Source organism: Epinephelus fuscoguttatus, linkage group LG11, assembly GCF_011397635.1.
Source record: "Epinephelus fuscoguttatus linkage group LG11, E.fuscoguttatus.final_Chr_v1".
Classification (NCBI taxonomy): Eukaryota; Metazoa; Chordata; class Actinopteri; order Perciformes; family Serranidae; genus Epinephelus; species Epinephelus fuscoguttatus.
This window is the reverse complement of record NC_064762.1, coordinates 38,925,005-38,945,750: the sequence shown is the minus strand read 5'-3', so window position 1 is coordinate 38,945,750 and position 20,746 is coordinate 38,925,005. Positions and strand designations below refer to the sequence as shown.

Below are 20,746 nucleotides of genomic sequence, written 5' to 3'. Positions count from 1 at the left end.
ACTAAAAGATTTTTTAGTCTTAACCAATGCTGAATATGTGAGAGACCTAAGGGCATAGGTTTCATTTCAACATTAGGGGGTATATGTATGAAACAGGAGGTTTTTGGCGTCCGTCAACGGGAAATTTCGAGCATCAAACACCAATTTGTGCCATTTCTGCATCAGTTTAGGGTGGAGATCACTTCTGTCAAAATAAAAGCTCTCTGCTACTTCTATTGGACAGGACAACTGTACACTTTGTAAATAATGAGTGGGACATATCCCCTGCAACCACCCAAAATCTGCTCGATTCTCGTGCAATGTGTACCCAGCATTAGTTTCCATTATGTGAGTATACAACTTCAATCACATTATCACAGGTAAAACTGGGGGGAAATCTTTCTTTGGCGACGGATGTGAATGGTCTCCTTGATATTCCTCTGGTCGCCCGCCGGCTCCCGGTTGACGACCTTTGACCTCTCCTATAATCAATGCTAACATTTATTCAAAAAATAATGCAAGAATCCTCTAGCTGTCCTCTTTATTGATTGCTTTATCGCTCACACTGGCCTAAAACACAACAAAATAAAGACATGCACTGATCAGCCAAAACATTAAAAGCACTGACAGGTGAAGTGAATAACTTTGATTATTTTGTTCCAATGCATTGTTCTGCTGGGAAACCTTTGGTTCTGGCATTTATGTGGATACCACCTGACATGTTCCACCCACTCAAACACCGTTGCAGACCAAGTACCCCCCCTCATGGCAACAGTACTCCCCAATGACAGTGGCCTCCCAGCAGGATAATGCACCATGCCACACTGCAAACATCGCTCAGGAATGGCCCAAGGAATGTGACAAAGACCTCAAAGTGTCAACCTGGCCTCCAAATTCCCCAGATCCCAATCTGAATGAGCGTCTGTGGTACGTGCCATTAACCCTCCTCACAATCCACTGACTAAATGGATCTGCCACCAACGCACTGGCGCCAGAAACCGCAGGACACTCCCAGAGATCCTGTGTCAGAATTCCAAAATATATATTTCAGTCATTAAAATCATAATTAATAAAAGACAGTTATACAAACAATAAAAATAACGGACCTTTCAGTTTTACTATCTTTTATTATCTTTAGTATCTATTTGCAACTTTTATCCACATCTCAGAAAGAAAAAGTCAGCTGCACTTTAGAGCTTTTCCTAGCAGAGAGAGCTTGTAACTATTGTGAACACGACTGTGCTACTCAGTCAGTTCATCAGCTTCACTAATGAAAAGCTATTTGACTCAAAAAGTAGAGACACTACCACCATGCTACTGAGAAATGTAGTTAAGCTAATAATAAGCTATTTGGAGTGACGCTACTGCCCAACACTGGCTGATACACTGAAACTTATGCTTCAAAAACACTGGTTAACATAGATTTAGGTTAACATATATTTAGGTGTAGGCACTAAAAACAGTTGGTTATGGTTAGAAAAAATACAATGTTTTTGCTTAAAATACCTGCTTTTGGTGATGTCTCTGTAAAAAAACAACCACTTTTTGTACCACTATTCGTGGTGGAAACGACAGCGACAGGTTGACAATAAGCACCCACATTTGGTGGCTAGAAAGCTGCTGGAATAATCGCTAAGAACAAATTTGTTGGTCTGAAACTGGTCTGTAGCTTGGCAGGTGTCTCACCTAGGTGTCATGCCATTAACCATCCCCCAACTCCCAATGACAAAGTCAGCTAATATCTCACTTAAGAAATGTTCATATATGTATTAAACGGTACAAATCTAACATATTCTTGGTTTGCGGAAACATATGATTGTCTTCTGGTGACTCCTCTGGATGGACCAAAAACACTGATATGGTTTTTGGCCAAAACATCATGTTGCTTGTCATGTTGCCACCATGCAGTCAATTAATTAGCCTGAGCTCGAGCTGCTGTGGCTGAGTCCCAGTCCTTTCAGATAAAAAGAGGAAGCCGAAAAATACAATTCCAGGATCAACACCTGAATTTCTTTATCAATTTAACAGGTTTATTTTCAGACTGCAGAAGGTAACTAAATCATACATCAGGCAAAAAATTCAACTGATGTGCCACACAGAGAAAACATGATTTAATTGGTGTGATATTCTTTTTAATCCACACACACATTGTGACAGTAGCCTTTGCCTTTAGATTTTGGCTTTCTTTGAAACCTCTTGGTCCCAGTCAGTGTCAAGAACATCATTACTCAAGTCAACAGAGCTGAACAAAGACAGTCCTGAGAACGGACTCTGGGAACCCCCAACACTGCACAGTGGAGGGCCCAGCTCAAAACACTTTCTCTTCTTCAGATTGGCAGTGCTTTGGTAGATATCAGGACCATCATTCTCCACTGTTACACTGTTACTGTGGTTTGCAGCATGAACAGGCTCTGTCCGCTTTGCTTTGCACTGAATTTTTGTTGGTGACTCTGTCCGTTGTTCATAATTCTGTCCTGGTGTGAGCTCTGTGGCTGGTGGGGGTAACATGTCCTTTACTTTGCCCACAGTGGCCACAGTTTTAATCTTCCTTAGTAAGCGACTGTTTTGGGGTGGATTCAGAGTTTCCTCGTCTTTGGCATTTGAGCATTCAGCATCTTTTCTTTGAAGTGGACTTTGTTCCATGCTTGTTTGAGTGGTGGTTGTGGGCTCAGTTGTGCTGGTGAATGAGAATCTTGAGAGTTTGGCCAGGGTTGAGACGGCCACAGTGGACTTGGTGTGGCCTGGTTTGGAAGATGTGGGATCGTTGATGTGAGTGGTTGGTTTTAAAGGTGTGGAGCAGGTAAAGCTACCTACTTCAGTCTTGTCACAAGTGCTGACTCTGATTCTCTGTTCTTGACACAGATTTTCTCTATCATCACTTCCCTTTATTCTACCCACAGTTTTTCCTTTTGACATTTTGCCCTTTACAAAGGTAAAATCGTCTTGATCCAGCTCTTCGGATGTAAGAGAGAAACCGGCCTCAGACCTGCCCTCTCCTACCTCACTTACACAGCTCAACCGTTTCCCACCTTCTGAAAGATCTTGGTCCTGATTCTGTCTTTTCTTTCTTTTACTCTTCTTCGTGTCTGTAAGTGGGCCTGCTGAGTCATCCTGACTAACTGGCTTCTGTTTACTGATTGTGTTTTCTGTGGAGGTTTGAGGATCTCTGTTGCCTCGGTTACAATACGTCTGGAACTCTGAGCCGACCTCTGCGCTGCCATTAAGGGTGTGGTTGTGGACTAAAGGTCTCATCTTCCTTGGTTTGAATGTAAAGCCTGAAAACTTCTCATGCAATTCTTTCCCCGTTTCAGCTTCAGCTGCCATCTTTTCCTTTAGTACAGTACTGATGGTCTTTGTTCCAGTCTGGTCCCTCTTGTCTTCCTTCTCAAAACTACGGTCTTCACCAGGGGACACGTTATCCTGAACTCGGGTATTTGAGGGGAACTTCTGACCTGATGACAGCGTGGAATCTGAAGTTGTATTAAAAACATTAGTCACATTTTTACTTGCACTATCCCCACGTCTTCCTCGTTTGTCACTCTGCGGATGATTCAGCTCCAGCTCCCGTCTTCTGTCTACTAGGTTCTTGGAGACCTTCTGAATCACACACTCCAATGACTCTGGATGTTTTTCATCCTCCTGTCTCTCAGATTGCTTCATCTCCTTTTGAGTTCTGGGACTTTTTTCTTTAATGTTTTCCTTTTCTTCTGAAGCAGACGTAATTTTTCTGAAAGCTTTTGACGCACCATCATGATTTAATGATGAGCCAGCATTAGTGAGAATGTCCTTCTTAGTCTGACAGTCTGGCTGTTTGGTTACTGTAAATATTTCTGACCAGCTGGAGTTTGGTTTTGTTTTGCTTAGGTTTTCTTCAGCTGATGTAATCATGGATGAAGCCATACCATCTGGCGACAGTGATGGAGTGATGGAGTTAAACCAGTCCAAGCCACTCTCCGGTGAGTCAACACCCTTGCAATGACTGGACATGGCAGTGCTGTCATGGCAGTGGGTTTTGTTGATGGTGTTTGTGTCTCTGAGTTGATGTTGGTAATTATCAGTTGGTGGGTCTTGTTGGGAGACATCTGGGGTGTTGCTCTTCAGCCTGGTGGACAAAAAAAATGCAAATGAACTCCTCTTTAAAGCTACAGGAACCCTGATCCATGTTCAATTCTGTATCACAGAACAACTTAAAATACATTAAACACAACAACACCCCATGCACAAAACTAGGTGCATTCATAGTGAATTATAATGGATTTATAATGCTGTATGACTGCACTCATAAACACACATAATGCTTACTGATGCACTATATCAACAGTCACAAAACATTATAGATATGACTTATAATGAATTTTAACTGTCAAGTGTCTTATGGATGCTCGTGACTAGTTATAAAGTAGAGGCTGACTGATGGGGCTTGTATTGCATTATGAATACCTACACTCACCTATACAAACATCAACAACCAACTGTAGGAAGGACTCGTAGTATGTTATAATAAATAACATACTTTTTAATCTTTGGGCTTGGGATTAGGTAAAAAAGTGAAAGAATTTTCAAGTCAAAGGGATCAAGTCCAAGTGAAGTCACAAGTCATTGGAATTAAAATCCAAGTTGAGTTGCAAGCCTTTTTTGAGTTTGTCAAGTTGAGTCTAAAGTCATTAGATTTGTTACTTGAATTTGACTTAAGTCCAAGTCATGTGAGTCAAGAAACCTCGGAGTAACATTTGATCAAGATTTGTCTTTTAATTCTCATTTAAAGCAAACCTCACGGACTGCGTTTTTTCATCTGCGTAATATTGCGAAAATTAGGCCTATCCTGACCCGAAAAGATGCAGAAAAATTGGTCCACGCTTTTGTTACCTCAAGGCTGGATTACTGTAACTCTCTATTATCAGGTAGCTCTAGTAAGTCCTTAAAAACTCTCCAGCTAATTCAGAATGCAGCAGCACGTGTACTAACAGGAACTAAGAAACAAGATCATATCTCTCCTGTTTTAGCTTCTCTGCACTGGCTCCCTGTAAAATCCAGAATTGAATTTAAAATCCTACTGTTAACTTATAAAGCTCTAAATGGTCAAGCTCCGTCATATCTTAGAGAGCTCATAGTGCCATAATATCCCACCAGAACTCTGCGCTCTGAGAACGCAGGGTTACTCTGGTCCCTAAAGTCTCCAAAAGTAGATCAGGAGCCAGAGCCTTCAGCTATCAGGCTCCTCTCCTGTGGAATCATCTTCCTGTTACGGTCCGGGAGGCAGACACCATCTCCACATTTAAGACTAGACTTAAGACTTTCCTCTTTGATAAAGCTTATAGTTAGGGCTGGCTCAGGCTTGCCCTGTACCAGCCCCTAGTTAGGCTGACTTAGGCCTAGTCTGCCGGAGGACCCCCCTATAATACACCGGGCACCTTCTCTCTCTCTCTCTCTCTCTCTCTCTCTCTCTCTCTCTCTCTCTCTCTCTCTCTCTCTCTCTCTCTCTCTCTCTCTCTCTCTCTCTCTCTCTCTCTCTCTCTCTCTCTCTCTCTCTCTCTCTCTCTCTCTCTCTCTCTCTCTCTCTCTCTCTCCCTGTGTCATATGGATTACTGTTAATTTATCATGTTGATCTGTTCTGTACGACATCTATTGCACGTCTGTCCGTCCTGGAAGAGGGATCCCTCCTCAGTCGCTCTTCCTGAGGTTTCTACCGTTTTTTTTTCCCCCGTTAAAGGTGTTTTTTTGGGGAGTTTTTCCTTATCCACTGTGAGGGTCTTAAGGACAGAGGGATGTCGTATGCTGTAAAGCCCTGTGAGGCAAATTGTGATTTGTGATATTGGGCTTTATAAATAAAATTGATTGATTGATTGATTGATGTGACTTGAGTCCACACCTCTGTCAGTTACTCACCCCATGCTACGTTACATACATGAAGAAAACTTTGCTTTTCTCACATACATCTGGTTTACAGCATAGAATCCAAAACCAGAGAAAATTCTGGATGAATTGAGGTCTACAGAGAGCACATTTAACATCAAAACAATATGAAAACATTCTTTACAAATTCTAACAAAACTCATGCAATGTGAGTCTCATTTATCCAGTTGTATGCTCAAACAGACTTCCGAAAGTATCTATGCTCTCTTCAAAGCCAAACTCCTCTGACAAAGACAGTAATTGTACCTCACTGAACACAAGAGCTGCTGTTCTATCACTGCCTTGGTGAGTTAGGTTGTTTGTGTTACTGTGTGACTTTGGTGTTGTAAAGGGTTAATTCAGTTTCACTAAAGTCATGCAATAACATAAAGAAACCACAAAATGAGGTACTGTTGCACCAGCAGCTCCTGTGTTCAGCGAGGTAAAATCACTGTTGTCATCAAGGTAGTCTGGCTTTGAAGAGAACTTATAAGTTTCATTTCAAGTTCAGTTTCAAAATGTAAGGTTGTAGTGAAAATGCTTATGTTGGGAAGTACTGGGTATATGTCTGGATAAATGAGACTTGGATTACATTGCATGAGTTGTATGAGAGTTTGTAAACCGATGTTTTGATATACTTTTACTGTTGTAAAACACTGTCCCTGCTTACTTCAATTCATCAAGAATTTTATATCTTTAGATTCTCCGATTAAAGTGGAGGTATGAAAGAAAAACAAAGTTTTCATCATGAATTCACTGTAACATGGGCTGAGTAACTGCTATCCACATGATCATTTGGGAGGATAAAGCATTCCTTTAAGCACTGAAATGTGCATATCAGTGGGAGGGTAAAACAACATTGGGTTTAACTGAGACTTATCAAATGAGCAGGCAGTTACTCACCTGACCTGTCTGTCCATCTCCTTCTGGAGGAGCAGTGGCAGGTTCAGCCCTTCCAGCAGTACCTGACACTGAGTCTGATACTGCTGACCTGGGTCATCAGGGAATGAGGTGAGTAATGCGTTTACATTTCCCAGCAGAGCACCACCCTAAAAGAGGAGTGCCGCATATAGTTAGACAGTTGCAGGATCACAGGCCTCAGTATTAGAGTGGAAAACAAGGACAGAATAAATGTTAATGGTCATTAATGTGTCAGTGTCAACATGTATCATGATAAATAGTTTAATATAAATCAATTCAATATTCCTGCTGAGCAGTAAGCATAGCTGTCTGGCCTTCACTGGTGGAAAGGTATGCATCTACAGCCACCAACTGTATCACTGCACAAAAGGATAGCTCACCCAGCACCACAGAGTTAGCTAACGTTACAGCTCAGCTGAGGTGATGCCATTAATGATTACAATGCATGTTTACATCTTGTGCTTACACGAGCCTGTTGAGTGATATGGAAAAATGCGTTTTTGATTTTTGGGTGAACTCTCCCTTTAGGAAACAAAAAACAAAAAGACAATGGTAAAATCATATTCTTGTAGCAAAGTGGGTCCTTCAGTTTTCTCCTTACCTGCATGGAGCACTCCATGACAGAGACCGCAATGACAGCATCCTCTACAGTCACTGTCTCTCTGTACATGAGTTTAGCATGGGCTGTAAGACACAGTTCTGTGTGAGTGCTTTCAGTTATTTATACACATTTCAATTCATTAGCATGTTTTTTTGAAGACATTGCCTCCTATTACATTTAAAGACATGAACTCAGCTGATGTATTGAAAAAGTCTCATTTTTAATAGTAAACCAACCCAATGCAGTGATGTATGGAGCCACATCAAGTCACATTTGAGCACAACAGGTTGCTGGGTGCAGGACTGCAACTAGCAGCCTATAACTATTTTCATTATCAATTACCAGTAATATGCCCATTATTAACTCTGTTTTGTCAATGAAATGTCAGAAAATAGTGAAACATGTCCTGTGTAATTTCCCAGAGCCCAAGGTGACATCTTTAAATGGTTATTTCAGAACAGTCCAAAATCCAAAGCTGTTCAGTCTGTGATCATACATCATACAAAGGATGAGAATAACTCAAAGTCAACTAACTTAAAGGCCCGGACACACCGCACCAACTTCAGAGAACTAGTGGCAACAAAGACCCACTGCTGCGTCATCTCATGTTGCGGTGTCTCGGCCAAAATGTTGCACATGAACACACTGCAAAGAATTCAGCCGATGGCCAACCAGCACATACATTCTGTGCCTGCATGAGAGGAAATAACTCTCCACACCAGCAGGGGATGGTAGTATGTAATCATCTTTCAAAAAGGGAAACTGGAAGACTGTCTTGATAAGAGTATAATTACCGCATTCCAGTGAACCATAACACAAACCATCAGGAAACATTTATGCTAAAGAGCACAATGGCAAAAGTAAAATAATCTTACGTTTATATCAAATGTGTTTTAGTCTCACTCCCTTTTGACTTCAGCTCTTTGTTTACATTCATCACTTCCATTTCTCTCCTCGTGTGCTGAGCTGAACTGCCAGGTAGAGGGATTTCATTCACCAACAGGCTCCACCCTTGCCGATGCTGATTCAAAATGCTGAATCGGCCAAAAGAAAAGTCAACGTGGGCCAACAAGGAGCAACAACGTAGGACAAGGCGATGGATGCTCAACAACGGGTCAACATTGACCGACAGCTGACTGTCCTCACCTTCAGCCAGCCTGCTGAGACTCTCCAGCATGCGGATCGTGGTGCGGGCCGCGTTGCGTCCATCACTCTGTCTCTGCAGCTGGTAGTAACGGGTCAAGATGCTATTGGCCTCCTCAGACATCTGCGGCTGCAGGCCTTTAATCACACTGAAATACGCCTTCATCTTCTCCATGGGCCACAGGCTGCCACTCTCAGCAGGCAGTCCTGACAGCAACACAACATGACTCACATCTCACTACTTTCATCATCAAAAGAAAATTAATTCTTTGATAATTATCATAACAGAATCATTCCTTAATAAAAACAATACAGAATTTTTGCAGTGTTCAGCTGAAACATTCTGCAATTTAAAATAAACCTATGTTCAGAGCAATTTAAGATCTTTTTTCCACACTGCATTTATTAATAACATCTATTAACTGATATATAGATAGATGATTTTTACCTGGGTTGATGTATAAATTTCACTATACAATTACAATATGCAATGCTAATGAGAATATTGTGAAAAATATAAAAATAACAATCATTAAACTATGACTATAATCAAATTTCACATTTGATGGTGGTTGATTTGCTCTTAGAATTTCATTTCAGTAGCACATCCTGTACCTCTGTCCTCCAGAATAAAAGAGGAGATGATGTGGTCCCACTCTGCGTTTCTGGTGTCCAGCAGAACCAGAACTAGGTCGAAGCGACTGAGCAGAGGGCTGGCCAGAGCTACATTCACAGACAGTGGCTCGTTGGGGTCATACCGGCCTTTAGGGTTGGCAGCTGCCAGGATGGTGGTTCGAGTGTTCAGCTTACACACAATACTATAAAGAAGAGGGGCAATGAAGAGTAGTTTCAGTTTCCTTTCAGATTCATGCCTATACTTTTGAATCGTTCACAGCATTTTCACCACAAATAAACTGTTTCTGAACCCAAAAACTTAGTTCAAAATAAAAGGTTTTCCTTGGCCTGAAGTGAGAACTGTGACAACCTCAGTGGGCATGTCATATTCTATAGGTTAGAAAGAGAGGATGGAGTCTTGCATGTAATAGTCTTCCACGTATTTTTGTCATTAACAGATATCTGTAATAACAGAACAAAAGATCACAGGTAAGCAATGTAATCTGCCATCTTGGCGGTACTGAAAGCAATTTTGTTGAGTAGCCTCTGAGTGAGGTGTCCTGAGTAAATTAAATGGGCAGTTACATAATTTTTTGTTTTGGGGGTTGCTGTAGATAAATTAAGTATTGCTGTATTTAAATAAATCAAAGTGGACCCACTTGTGCTTTTATTTTGAAGCACTGGGCTAGTCTCGGGCTGGATGTGTTGATGTGTTTGCTGTGAACTTGAAGCTTCTGATCAATTGTTGTTGTTAGCAGTTAGCACAAAGTTAACTGTTGCGCCCTTAAATGTGAGAACGTATTCACTGTGATCTGGAAACACACTTACAGCTCTCCAGTTCATATTAATATTTGCAAGTCACAGTGGTGCTCCATGGTGGCAAAATGTGACTACATAGTTGTGATCTGGAGCCCTGCAGCCCTATCTTTAATCTCATTAAGTTAAACTGTGACCATGGCGCCGTTGAACATGGTCACAGAGGATGAACAGACTCAGCACAGTTACAGCAGTTGTAGCAACATGTTGATGTTCTTCTCAGAAATAACTTTGTTGGGATGCTGACGTTAGTATTTAGCTGGAAGCACTGCTTTGACTAAGTACAGCGTGACAAAGCTGATAGTCTACTTCCTCTATGTCTTAATTCTCAGCATATTAATTTCATGAAGAATTTTACTCACCACTAACAAAGTACTCAACAAGAAAACAACAATCCACTCAAAAAAAAAAAGCATCATATTGGCAGAGGATAATCACAGCTTACATAGCTGACCCACACACAGTGGAATAGATTTTTACATTTAGCTGTGTGGTATGCATGATTTAAAAGAATTGCAGTGCTCACTAAGTTTGTCAAGTTTTTTTTAATCAATTTCACCCATGAGTACTGAAGACATTTTTACCGATTACTGTTCCTTTGCTCACAAAGCATAACCATTGTTTTATATGCATGCACATAATACACTAGGGATGGGCAATTTAGCTTAAAAATAATATCACGGTATTTCCAGGCTACATCGCGATACACAACATATATATATATCACAATATTTTGAAAACTCCTCTGAAGTACTGTAGACTATTGAAATGCAGTAATACAGTGCCATTCACTGATAAAGCCATGGACCAGGCATATAACTGATTACTTATTATCTGTCTATTCCTCATACTCATCCTATTAAGTATTCAACAGGAAGATTCTTAGGAGAGGCGAACACAATAAGCATGATGAGTCTCAGGTTACCCAGATAGCTCTATGTGTCAGTGACCCATGTTGTATTTAGTAACCTCCTTATTGTGTACAGCTTTTCAACCACCTTTACAGTGATCACCATATTTTTGCCCTGTCTAATCTGGTGAGGGGCAAACATTAACCCCATTAAAACTTGATGCATGTTGGTCTTCTCTGCCTAGACTGGATTTCTGTGAGCATGTGGATGTGTGTGCATGGCTGTCTTACCCTGCTTTGGCCACACTAATAGACTGTTGTTCCATGGCTTCATGGATGCTGATGCGGTCATGTTCCTTGATGCTGTTGAATTCATCAATGCAGCACAAACCACCATCTGCCAGGACCAGGGCTCCTGCCTCCAGATGCCAATCACCTCCATCTTTCACCGCTGCTACTGTCAGTCCTTCAACACATGACATCATGTGTATTATTCACTTAACTGACTGGACATGTCTATATGTAGGCATGTAGAATTGTTTGTGAGAACATGAAGCTCAGAGGCAGTGAAAACAAACTCCTTCAATTTGAGAGCTGACAGTGAACAGGGTCTACCTGCACTTGTTGATCCAATTCCTGCTGTGAGGACAGAGCGTGGCATGATCTTAGCGGCATACTTGAGGAACTGAGACTTCCCTGTGCCGGGGTCACCAACCAGCAACATGTGACACTCACCTAGAGAGGACAAGGTCAACTCTACCTTGAGACAGCGTTCCACAGAGAACAGAGAGTTTTTCCACTCATAAAAACCAACATACAGCACAGATATGTCACAGTTTCTCTATTGTCACAGCCACAGGTTACCATTTGTTGGTTCTGATTGGTTGACAGTCTCAAAAGGGCAGCTAATAACACGTAAGATTCTCTGTGACCCTTTGCGTTGACACTGATCGACAATGAGCAATAACACTTATCCCTGCAGTACGTTGCATTTTGTCTGTGTCTAATTGTCCCTTCGCTAAGCCTCTCCCCAGAACTACTGTGAAATAGTTTAGCTCGAGTGTCAAGGAAGGTGGTAGGTAGGCAGACTCAGCAGACTTCTTGGCTCCACCAAATTGTAAATTTATTTACAGTGCTCGCCATTACATGTGCAAATTAGGCAAAAACAAACAAAAACCCAAACAAAAAGCCAAGCAAATAACTGAGGAAAATTAACTGATAATAAATCAAACATAAGGGCACATGTTCACAGCAGCACGGCCTCTCCTCTCCTCTCAGCCTCGAGCCCAAACCTCAACTGCCTTTATATAGAGGGACTGACTCACACTTAGACTGCCTCAGCCCCTACCAGAACAAAAGGAGGTTGCAATACACAGTAACCTTAACACAAGGAAATCAAATAAACACCTAGGATTAACTTACAAGCACATTTACATCACTAAATGAACTACTAAAAGTAAATAATCCTAACCGGTCACTTTAAACTGCACTAAACAAACAAAAGAAATATTCCTACAAAAAGAAAGCCCCTCCACTTAGTTCAGCCCAATGATGTCATTGATGACATCACTAAAATTACAAAAGACAGGAAGTGCTGGGCGGCAGCCTTTCAAACAATCCTGCATGGTGGGTCTGAACAAAGGAACAAACACAGGTAAGTACAGACAAAGGAACAAACAATTCGACTAAGTTCAAACCTGAAACACAATAAAGGTAACTGAAACCAACTTATGACTGTGTGTTTGTTTTAATTTACTCATATACACTGATGTTAACTGTAACATAACAAGAACACAAACAAACCCGGGATAATAAGTGGTGTAATGTTACGAAAGCAATGGTAAATTATAGCAAAATAAACGTATGTAAAAGTAACATGGTATACTGTGTACACTGAGCATGTAAGGGACAAGTGGTGAGTGAAGGTGCATTCTCACCCACTTCGTCACAACTACCACTATCAAGTCCTACATTAGCAACTAAAACCAGGCACAGGAGGTCTGTCAAACTTTCAGAACAAGGGAAACTGCAGAGACGCAAGTCCGACAGCAGATATCCTCAAAGTTTAGAGGAAGGTATCGCATGTTTCACTTTTCTTCAGTCAAAAATGCAAGAGGAGAGATGTCTCCCGTTTTCCAGTTTCGATGTATCTTAGCGCTCTACGAAGGTCTCTAAGATATACCTGAGCTAAGGAACTTCTTTTCCTACCAGTGTTTCCCAAACTGTCCCTTATCGGGTGCTTGTAAGGAGAGCAGTAAGGAGAGCAGCTAAGGTACATCGTAAGTTGGAGCTATCCGTCACCACGGTGCTGGAGTATTTCTCACTGATATTGTTAAAACTGCCATATTGGCATGCCGTGTGCAAAGGCTTGACAGAGTCAACAACAGTAAGCAGGGAGGGTCGGATGGCAGGGTGGGGACCGAATGAAGTGGGGGGCCTGGCTGAGCTAAAGGTAAGGCCTGCATCTTTTTCATGTTGAGTGGCAACACAGGCATTCAGGTATATTGTGGCCTGTTAGTAGTTGGTTCTTATTAATTAATAATTAAATCCCCTAGATCTCAAACAAATCATTTTACCAGTACTTCCTTTGCTGTGACAATACATTACATAAACAAAATGTAAACTCTTTGGTTTAGAGGTCATAGAACTTGAAATATTGGTGTCCTTCTTTTCAGCTGCTGAATTTAAAAATATAAGAAACTAGAAAGATACCCCTGATCTTGGTTCCAGAAGAATCTATTCTCTGCACGCCGCCAGCCAACACCATGGCCACGGCCAGTTTAATCACATACATGCCGAACACCTGTGGGCACAGGCTCAACAAGATCTGGTTCCTACCTACAGAGAGAGGGGAGAAGAACATTATTCTTTAAAAAAAAAAAAAATCAATAAAACAAGAAATGAAACCACAGGAGAATGTTTAGTGTTATGAGGCCAGTTCTTACATACCAGCTATGGGATCATGTTTGTAACTATCCCAGAAGTCTTCAAACTCTTTCTGAATGTCCTTCATGAGAAGAGCAGCAGCAGCCTGCTGGTTGTTCACCTCTATATTGTTGGCTTTGAGGACAAGCTCCACGTCACAGCGAGTGCCATCATAGAGTGGCTTCCAGCGCTGGCACATCACCCCATAGACGGTCACATCATCTCCTAGGAGCACACCACACAGTCCATAATCACTGCACAGCTACAGGATGAGCATGACACCATACACTCCCACCATCAGGTGAAAATGAATGCTGGTGGAATGAGGTTTATTTCATTTTTAACCCTGATGCTACAACAATGCTTTGTCCCACACTGCCAGCACACAGGACCTATACAATAGTTTGCATTTAATATAGGTATGTTGTAACAGAAGCTTTTAATCTAGTCATCTTCATTAAAAAAAACACAATGTTGTTCTGGATAAGTGGAAATGATGCATGAGCATGTTCTGTCTCCGACCCCGTGGAGGTAGTTGGTGATGGGACTGTGGATTCAGTATCATCACAGGCAGTCACTGTAATGACACATGTGCATGGAGGGGCGATCTAATTTTAAGCTGTCTGGAGAAGCAGGTAGTTAGGGCTGGGCAACATATTTTTACTAAAATACTAAACTACTAAATAGAAAAATACAGTGGCATTAAAGTTAAACAGAGTACTAATAATATTGTTAATTAAAGTGCTGTTAAAATGAAATTAAATAAAGTACTGTTATAATTAAGTTAAATTAAGTACTGTCATAATAATATTAAATATGTACTGTTACAATAAAGTTTTTAAAAAGTATTGTTTCAATAAAATAAATCAAAGCAGACACATTGGTGCTTTTATTCTGAAGCACCTGGCTTGGGCCCAAAATTTTGATGCTTTTGTGGTGAACGTAAAGCTTCAGGTCAATAATTAAATGTTAGCAGTTAGCACAAAGTTCAACCATAACCGCACCATTGTTACCCATGTGGAGTAATTCACTGTGAACTGAAAACACACTTACAGCTCTCCAGTTCATATATTAATAATATTTGACAGTCGCACTTGTGCTTCATGGTCGCACAATGTGACTGAATAGTTGCGGCCTGGAGCCTTGCAGACACCAATGCATACCCTGTTTGCATACACCATTGCCCAGGAGACAGTGGTCTTGGGGGTCGTGACATGATAGTTGTACTCAATGTTTGATATATAGTAATTTTATACATCCCACATGGAACAAGTCACCATACACTGAAAACAAACATTATATCCCTCGCCCCTACTATTACTATGTGTTGACAAGCAAGTGTGTCTTTGTCAAACCTTGCTACCTGAAGTCCTTACCAGATTTACAGATGTCGACAAGGTCATCCTCCAGAACCACCACCATAGAACGAGGAATACTGCCCACTGACAGCCTCTGCACCTGTTGTGTGAGGGAGACAAGATTTACACCAAGTACAGTTCAAGTACAGTCCATAGACACTCTTTTTCTTAACTGAAGAAACAACTGACACATGAATAACTATTTTACCTGCTCCTGTATCTTGATCTCCTGGAAGTCCCTGCAGGCAGCGGGCTCAGATCCTCCTGACAGACAGCTGAACTTGAACGAGTTACAGCCATCAGGATTGGGACAGGCAACCGGTGGGACAAAGGTATAGAACTGGTCGAAATCAGCCTGCGCCGTGAAGACGTGACGACACTTTGTACACATGTAATCACGCTCGTATTCCAGAACCTGTGAGAGGTGGAGAGGGATTCTAAGTAAAACTCAAAATAAAAAAATGAAGATGCTGTACAGGAAGTGATTTTACTTAATCCCACTCATGCTTTACTCTCCCACACACCTATTTACAAGTGAGCATCACGTTTAGTATGTGACTGTCTATTCCTCTCTTTACACCCTTCTTGCTGCCAGCACTTTATTGAGGTTGATCTGGTCATAAAATAATCAAGTGCTTGCACAGAACACCTATGAATCCTCCAGTACTGTGATAACCCTGATTTCCCCATTGGTGTAACCTTTTGATCTTATATCAATCAGTACCTCCAGGACTTCACGGGCTGTTTTTGTGGTTGTTAGGGCATGTAATGACTGATTTCACAGCAGCTTTTCTAAAAAGCTGCAATGCATGTTGCAATATTTTTAGGTGTTTCATTGCAAAGAAAGTGCGGGAGCGAATGAAATTTGCAAAGAGTTGCGATGCTTTCTCGTAATCAGAGCCCAGTATAATGAGCATCTAGTGTTTCCAATAGAATTAAAAATCTATCTGTGATGGTAGGGAACGTGGATGGGAGCTGATCGCTGACAAACAGCTGTTGCTGCCATTTGAAGCAGCACTGAAGGACCATCTCTGTGAGCTGCTCTCCTCCTGCTAACACAGCAGCAGCGCCTAACATCCGGCATCGAGTTGTTAAATAGTCCCAACAATCTCACGCCAACACTGAGACGGCTCAAATCTGTCATTAAACCCATAATTATAAACATTGGGTAACGACTGCTGTGTGATGCTTACAGGTAGCCCTGCTACTGTGTGTGTGACTCTGTCACAGGTGCAGCAGTAATCTCACGATAAACAGAGTGAGTGAGGGGCTGACTGAATCAATACGCTGCACAATGAAATGAGATTTTACTCATTTCAAATAGACAAATTTGCTGTCAAGTTGTGGGGATTGGACAAAATTATAAGGTTATGCAGAATTCACGGGGATTGGCTAAATTTGTGTTACTGCTGCTTCACAACATCCTTGAGGGACTGAGTAAATACTATACTCTTGCTCTGTGGATATTGCATGTCAGTAGCTTATATAATAAAAACAAACAAAAGAAAAATCCACCTTTCTTAGATGGAAGCTGGATTGGAAATTAGATTTAACTGACTCAGTCAGGTCTCACACCGTGTCCTAACTGGATGCGATGAGAGTGAGCGTAGTGACTAAATCAGTTTGACTGCATTGTTTTCTACTGGACTGTCCTATATGCCTGCAAGTGACGCAACGCAGCACAATGCAGCGCGCCGTTTTGAGCTGAACTTTTATCGGACGCCATGTTTCTATTTTTACTCTGTCGCTTGCACCAGAAGCACCACAATGGATGAGGAACAGATGATTCATGAGGTTTAAATCAGGATGCCTCCTTATGTAACTACAAAAACTTTAATAAGTTGACATGTGGCTGGAGGGAGAACGCCAAGAAGATGATCGTTTCTGGTAGGACTTGTGTGGGATGCTAGCTTGTTTAACAAAGTGGAGATGGTGGTATGAGATACGGTAGCTACAACAATAATATCTATACATTACCAGCAATAGTTTTGTTGCAAATATGAAAAATAAGGAAGCAGGTACTCATCCATCTTGTCAGTTGTTACTCTGAGACCATAGCTTCTACGTAAGTGGTTTGTTGACATGACTTCGCAGAGTTCCATATTTAACAGATCCAGTGTGGACAGAGAGCGCATGACGTAACGCGATGTGGCATAATGATCTGATGCACGCATCCAGATATGACATGGTGTCAGACCCAAACAGAGAAAGAACACCTACAATAGCAGCAACCTAATGATCCACTAATTAACAAACAGCAGCAATCCCACACTTCACTGTTCATACTCTGTCTGCCTCAAGCAACACATTTAACTACTACACTCTGTGTGTGTGTGCATGTGTGTGTGTGTATGTGTGATGTTCTCTAATGTAACAATAGCAATTTACTGGTGTATTTATTGGTGTCAGTACAATTTCAGCAGATTGTTGAAAACTGAAGGTGTGCCATGCTGTTACCTTGGCAACACTGGTGCGAATGACAGTACCAGTGACAGACAGAAAGTGTCCTACATCTCTGGACCTGGGAATGGTGTCTCTGGTCAGCTCTGGACACACTGGCAGACCTGGACAAACATGGGACAGTCAATCAGCAACAGAAAAGTCAGAAAAGAGTCAGCAAGGTGTCAGGAGTCAGGGGCAGTGGTAGATACTCCACTGTTTTTGGTGTGGAGGATTCTTGCAAATGCCATTAGAAACACAAACCTTTTTTTCACAGATGATCTGTTTCATGTACTACTAGCGTCTTTAACACTGCCTCTTCAAGGTGGGAATTTCACATGGAAATGCTGCCTCACCATTCTGTATAAAAGGTACGATCGTAAAATGGGAGGACAGAGTAGTCTCGCCTCAACGCCAGCTTGCTCACAGTGCAAGCTCTGCCCAACATCTGCTAACATTTAAACATCAGTCCCAATTGGATGTCTAACCTGTGATGCGAGCATGAAGAGTGTAGAGTGTCATTCTCTCTTTTGGTCTTTGTCCTCCACACTGACTCGGAGAAGATCTCTCTGATAACTCCACAGCTGTTCTCTGTAACACTTTATCAAATATGGCCAGGACTTCATTGGGATAGGCGTTGAAAAAGTCCCCAACCTGTGAACACAGATAGAAGAGATGCAGTGTCATTAGTGCATATATGTATATATAATATCACATGATAGCAGAACATAATTTGATTATTTTACATGAGCCTTACTGTGTTAGTTAGTTAGTTTTTATTTCCAAGTGTCATACACCAAAGGTGCCCAGCCCTCATGGGCTTACAAGACACTTAAATTGACATAAAGGAGCCGTACAACATAAAAGGAAAGTACAGGACATAATGCTCTCATATATGCATCCACACACCTACACACATATACATATACATATACATATATACATACATACATATATATATACCCATGGACATTCTTACCTACATACATATTAATGTTAGATGGTAATAGTGTTTCACACATATAGTGTACTTCTACGCTGCTCATATGCATTTTGGATAAACCTAGCTACTAGGAATACCTTTTCTGAAAATAAATACTGGAGTCTGCCTTCATCAGACACTGAAAACAAATCTGGTCCATCTTCAGATAAAATTTTACAGAAGAGCCTTTGCCTATGGTCATGATACAAAGGACAGTAAAACAAAAAATGAAATTCATTTTCAATCTCTCCCAGATCACACAAACAACACTTTCGGTCTTCCTCAGGGATCAAATGGAAGCGTCCAGTTTCTAGAGCCAGAGGCAGAATACCACACCTCAGCTGGACACAAACTGACCTCTGAGCTCTGGAAAGGTTGAGGGTGACATAGCGCTCTGGGCCATAATTACCTTTGATCAGACAATATGTTCTCAGTTTTGGTTTACACTGAACTTCTTCTGACCATTTTTGTTTATAATTTTCAAATAATACTTTTTTAATTTGACTGACAGAACAAGATAATTTATTTCTATATACATATTGAAGACCAGCCATACCAAATAATTTTTCGAGCTGCCTGGCCCAAGAATAATTGTTTAAGAAATCTCATAAAAAAATTTGTTTAGTAAGTTATTATCAGGTATATTGATCAACCTGTTCCACAAACGCACCATGTCACCCCCATGCCACCGGATAATGCAAGTATTGGGGCCAATTTATGCACACCCAGAAACCAACGCATGGCTCTGTTCTGTACTGCTTCACACTTTATACTTTTACCATAACCCCAAACCCCTGCACCATAATCTAAAATAGGACAAACACAAGATTTAAACAGCTGAGAGTAGGTTTTATAGCCAAGATCTCTGCAAAACTTAACCTTACTAAGGACAGCTCCTAGGGCCCTACCCGCAGAGTCTGACAGAACGTTTATCCCCTCTTCAAATGTGAGATGGTCATCTAACGTAAACCCCAGATATTTATACAACTTAGTGTAGATATATCAGTACAGGAAAAAATGCCGGATTTTAACCCCATCACCTGACTGACTGAAGTGAACACACCTCCAAGTCTCAAGTACACTGACTGACATCTGTTTATTTTGAATAGAGGAGACTGTGTTTTGAACTGTGATGAAATTACCTCCATATTGGCTTCAAACAGAGTCATGGCATTAACAACAACAGGGCGATGGGTCTCTTCATTAGTATCAGCAATAAGCTGGAGAATGTCCTCATGATGGTGCTCTGTCAGATAGGTCTCAAACACTCGGCCTATCAGGGCCTCCTGATCCGGGCTGATTAACATAGTGAGGTGATGGGAACCCCTGGAAGAACAGAAATTAACAATGCAGTGTTTAGGGCTTTACATTTATACACACGAGAACATAGAAATGTCAAACCCTAATCACTTGAACGACGTGATACACATTTTTATAGCCCAAAGACTGAAATATTGAAGTTTTAATGCAACTAAGGCAGTTTGAATGATAAAATGTGAATCATATACGCACTTAATCTACGCTCTCCAATTTTAAAAAAGGTGCCGTGCGCAATTTTTAATTAGGACAACCTGTGATATATTACGTTAGCTACGGAATGGTGTTAACAACCGCCTTTAAGTTAACGTCGCTAGCCATACACACTCTTTACCCTAGCGACACTTTACTTCAATGACTGCAACACTGTTCTAACACAAAGACAGGGATTCACATACCGTATTTACAATGACTGAAACAGTCTTCGTAGGCGCATCACCGATGTAAACAAACGACTGACTTGAGCTTGTATTACGCGGGTACGCGGCACTTCCGCCTGAACCCAACCGGAAACGCGACTTCTTCTTCTTCTTCTTCTTCTTCTTCTTCTAATACGGTTCCGGCAGGCTGTATGCTAATAAAGCGTAATGCTGCCTTCCACAGGCAAGAGTTTAATGTTCACCCTATATTTTTAAATAAAGTGCAGAAACAGAGAGAAATTCCAGGACTGCTCTACCAATTGATAGAAACGCCACTTCAGACACAAAAATAGATTTAAAGGAAATCCTGGGTGGACGCAGATCTGGCAGCTCCTCGAACAACCGTTGCCTTTCTTTTCTTTTTTTTTTTTGTTACAAGAGAACACAATGTGTTGGACAGTTTTCAGTTCCCCTGACACAAACTGTCTGAATGTTTGCCAGTGACTTTTAGATAACTGGCTAAACCACAATGCCTCAGTCTCAGACTTG

General features: G+C 41.3%; 1 protein-coding gene across 3 annotated transcripts; it reads right to left on the bottom strand.

Annotated features, from left to right (window-relative positions):
* Nucleotides 1–853: 853 nt before the first annotated feature.
* mcm9 (minichromosome maintenance 9 homologous recombination repair factor) lies at nucleotides 854–20,363 on the bottom strand. 3 transcript variants are annotated; one of them, XM_049590642.1, is made up of 15 exons: nucleotides 20,237–20,363; nucleotides 19,664–19,847; nucleotides 18,028–18,193; nucleotides 17,558–17,664; nucleotides 15,309–15,515; nucleotides 15,119–15,200; nucleotides 13,767–13,967; nucleotides 13,530–13,655; nucleotides 11,433–11,552; nucleotides 11,109–11,283; nucleotides 9,152–9,354; nucleotides 8,540–8,743; nucleotides 7,394–7,476; nucleotides 6,775–6,920; nucleotides 854–4,081 (listed from the first exon to the last, which is right to left on the bottom strand). In XM_049590642.1, the coding sequence occupies exons 2-15, from the start codon at nucleotides 19,826–19,828 to the stop codon at nucleotides 2,149–2,151; spliced, it is 3,918 nt and encodes a 1,305-aa protein (XP_049446599.1). In that variant the 5' UTR covers nucleotides 19,829–19,847; nucleotides 20,237–20,363; the 3' UTR covers nucleotides 854–2,148. The 3 variants fall into 3 exon arrangements, with proteins under 3 accessions (XP_049446599.1, XP_049446600.1, XP_049446601.1); XM_049590643.1 differs by having other exon boundaries at nucleotides 3,906–4,081; nucleotides 6,780–6,920; XM_049590644.1 differs by lacking the exons at nucleotides 854–4,081; nucleotides 6,775–6,920; nucleotides 7,394–7,476 and adding an exon at nucleotides 8,290–8,427.
* Between the last annotated feature and the right edge of the window lie 383 nt (nucleotides 20,364–20,746).

Excerpts from the sequence above, each read along its gene's own strand:
- mcm9 (XM_049590642.1), bottom strand. The coding sequence starts at position 19,828 with ATGTTAATCAGCCCGGATCAGGAGGCCCTGATAGGCCGAGTGTTTGAG. Across the intron at positions 18,194-19,663 it reads TGTTTGAAGCCAATATGGAG|GTTGGGGACTTTTTCAACGC; the intron begins GTAATTTCATCA and ends CTGTGTTCACAG. Across the intron at positions 9,355-11,108 it reads ATTAGTGTGGCCAAAGCAGG|TATTGTGTGTAAGCTGAACA; the intron begins GTAAGACAGCCA and ends TCTTCTTTATAG.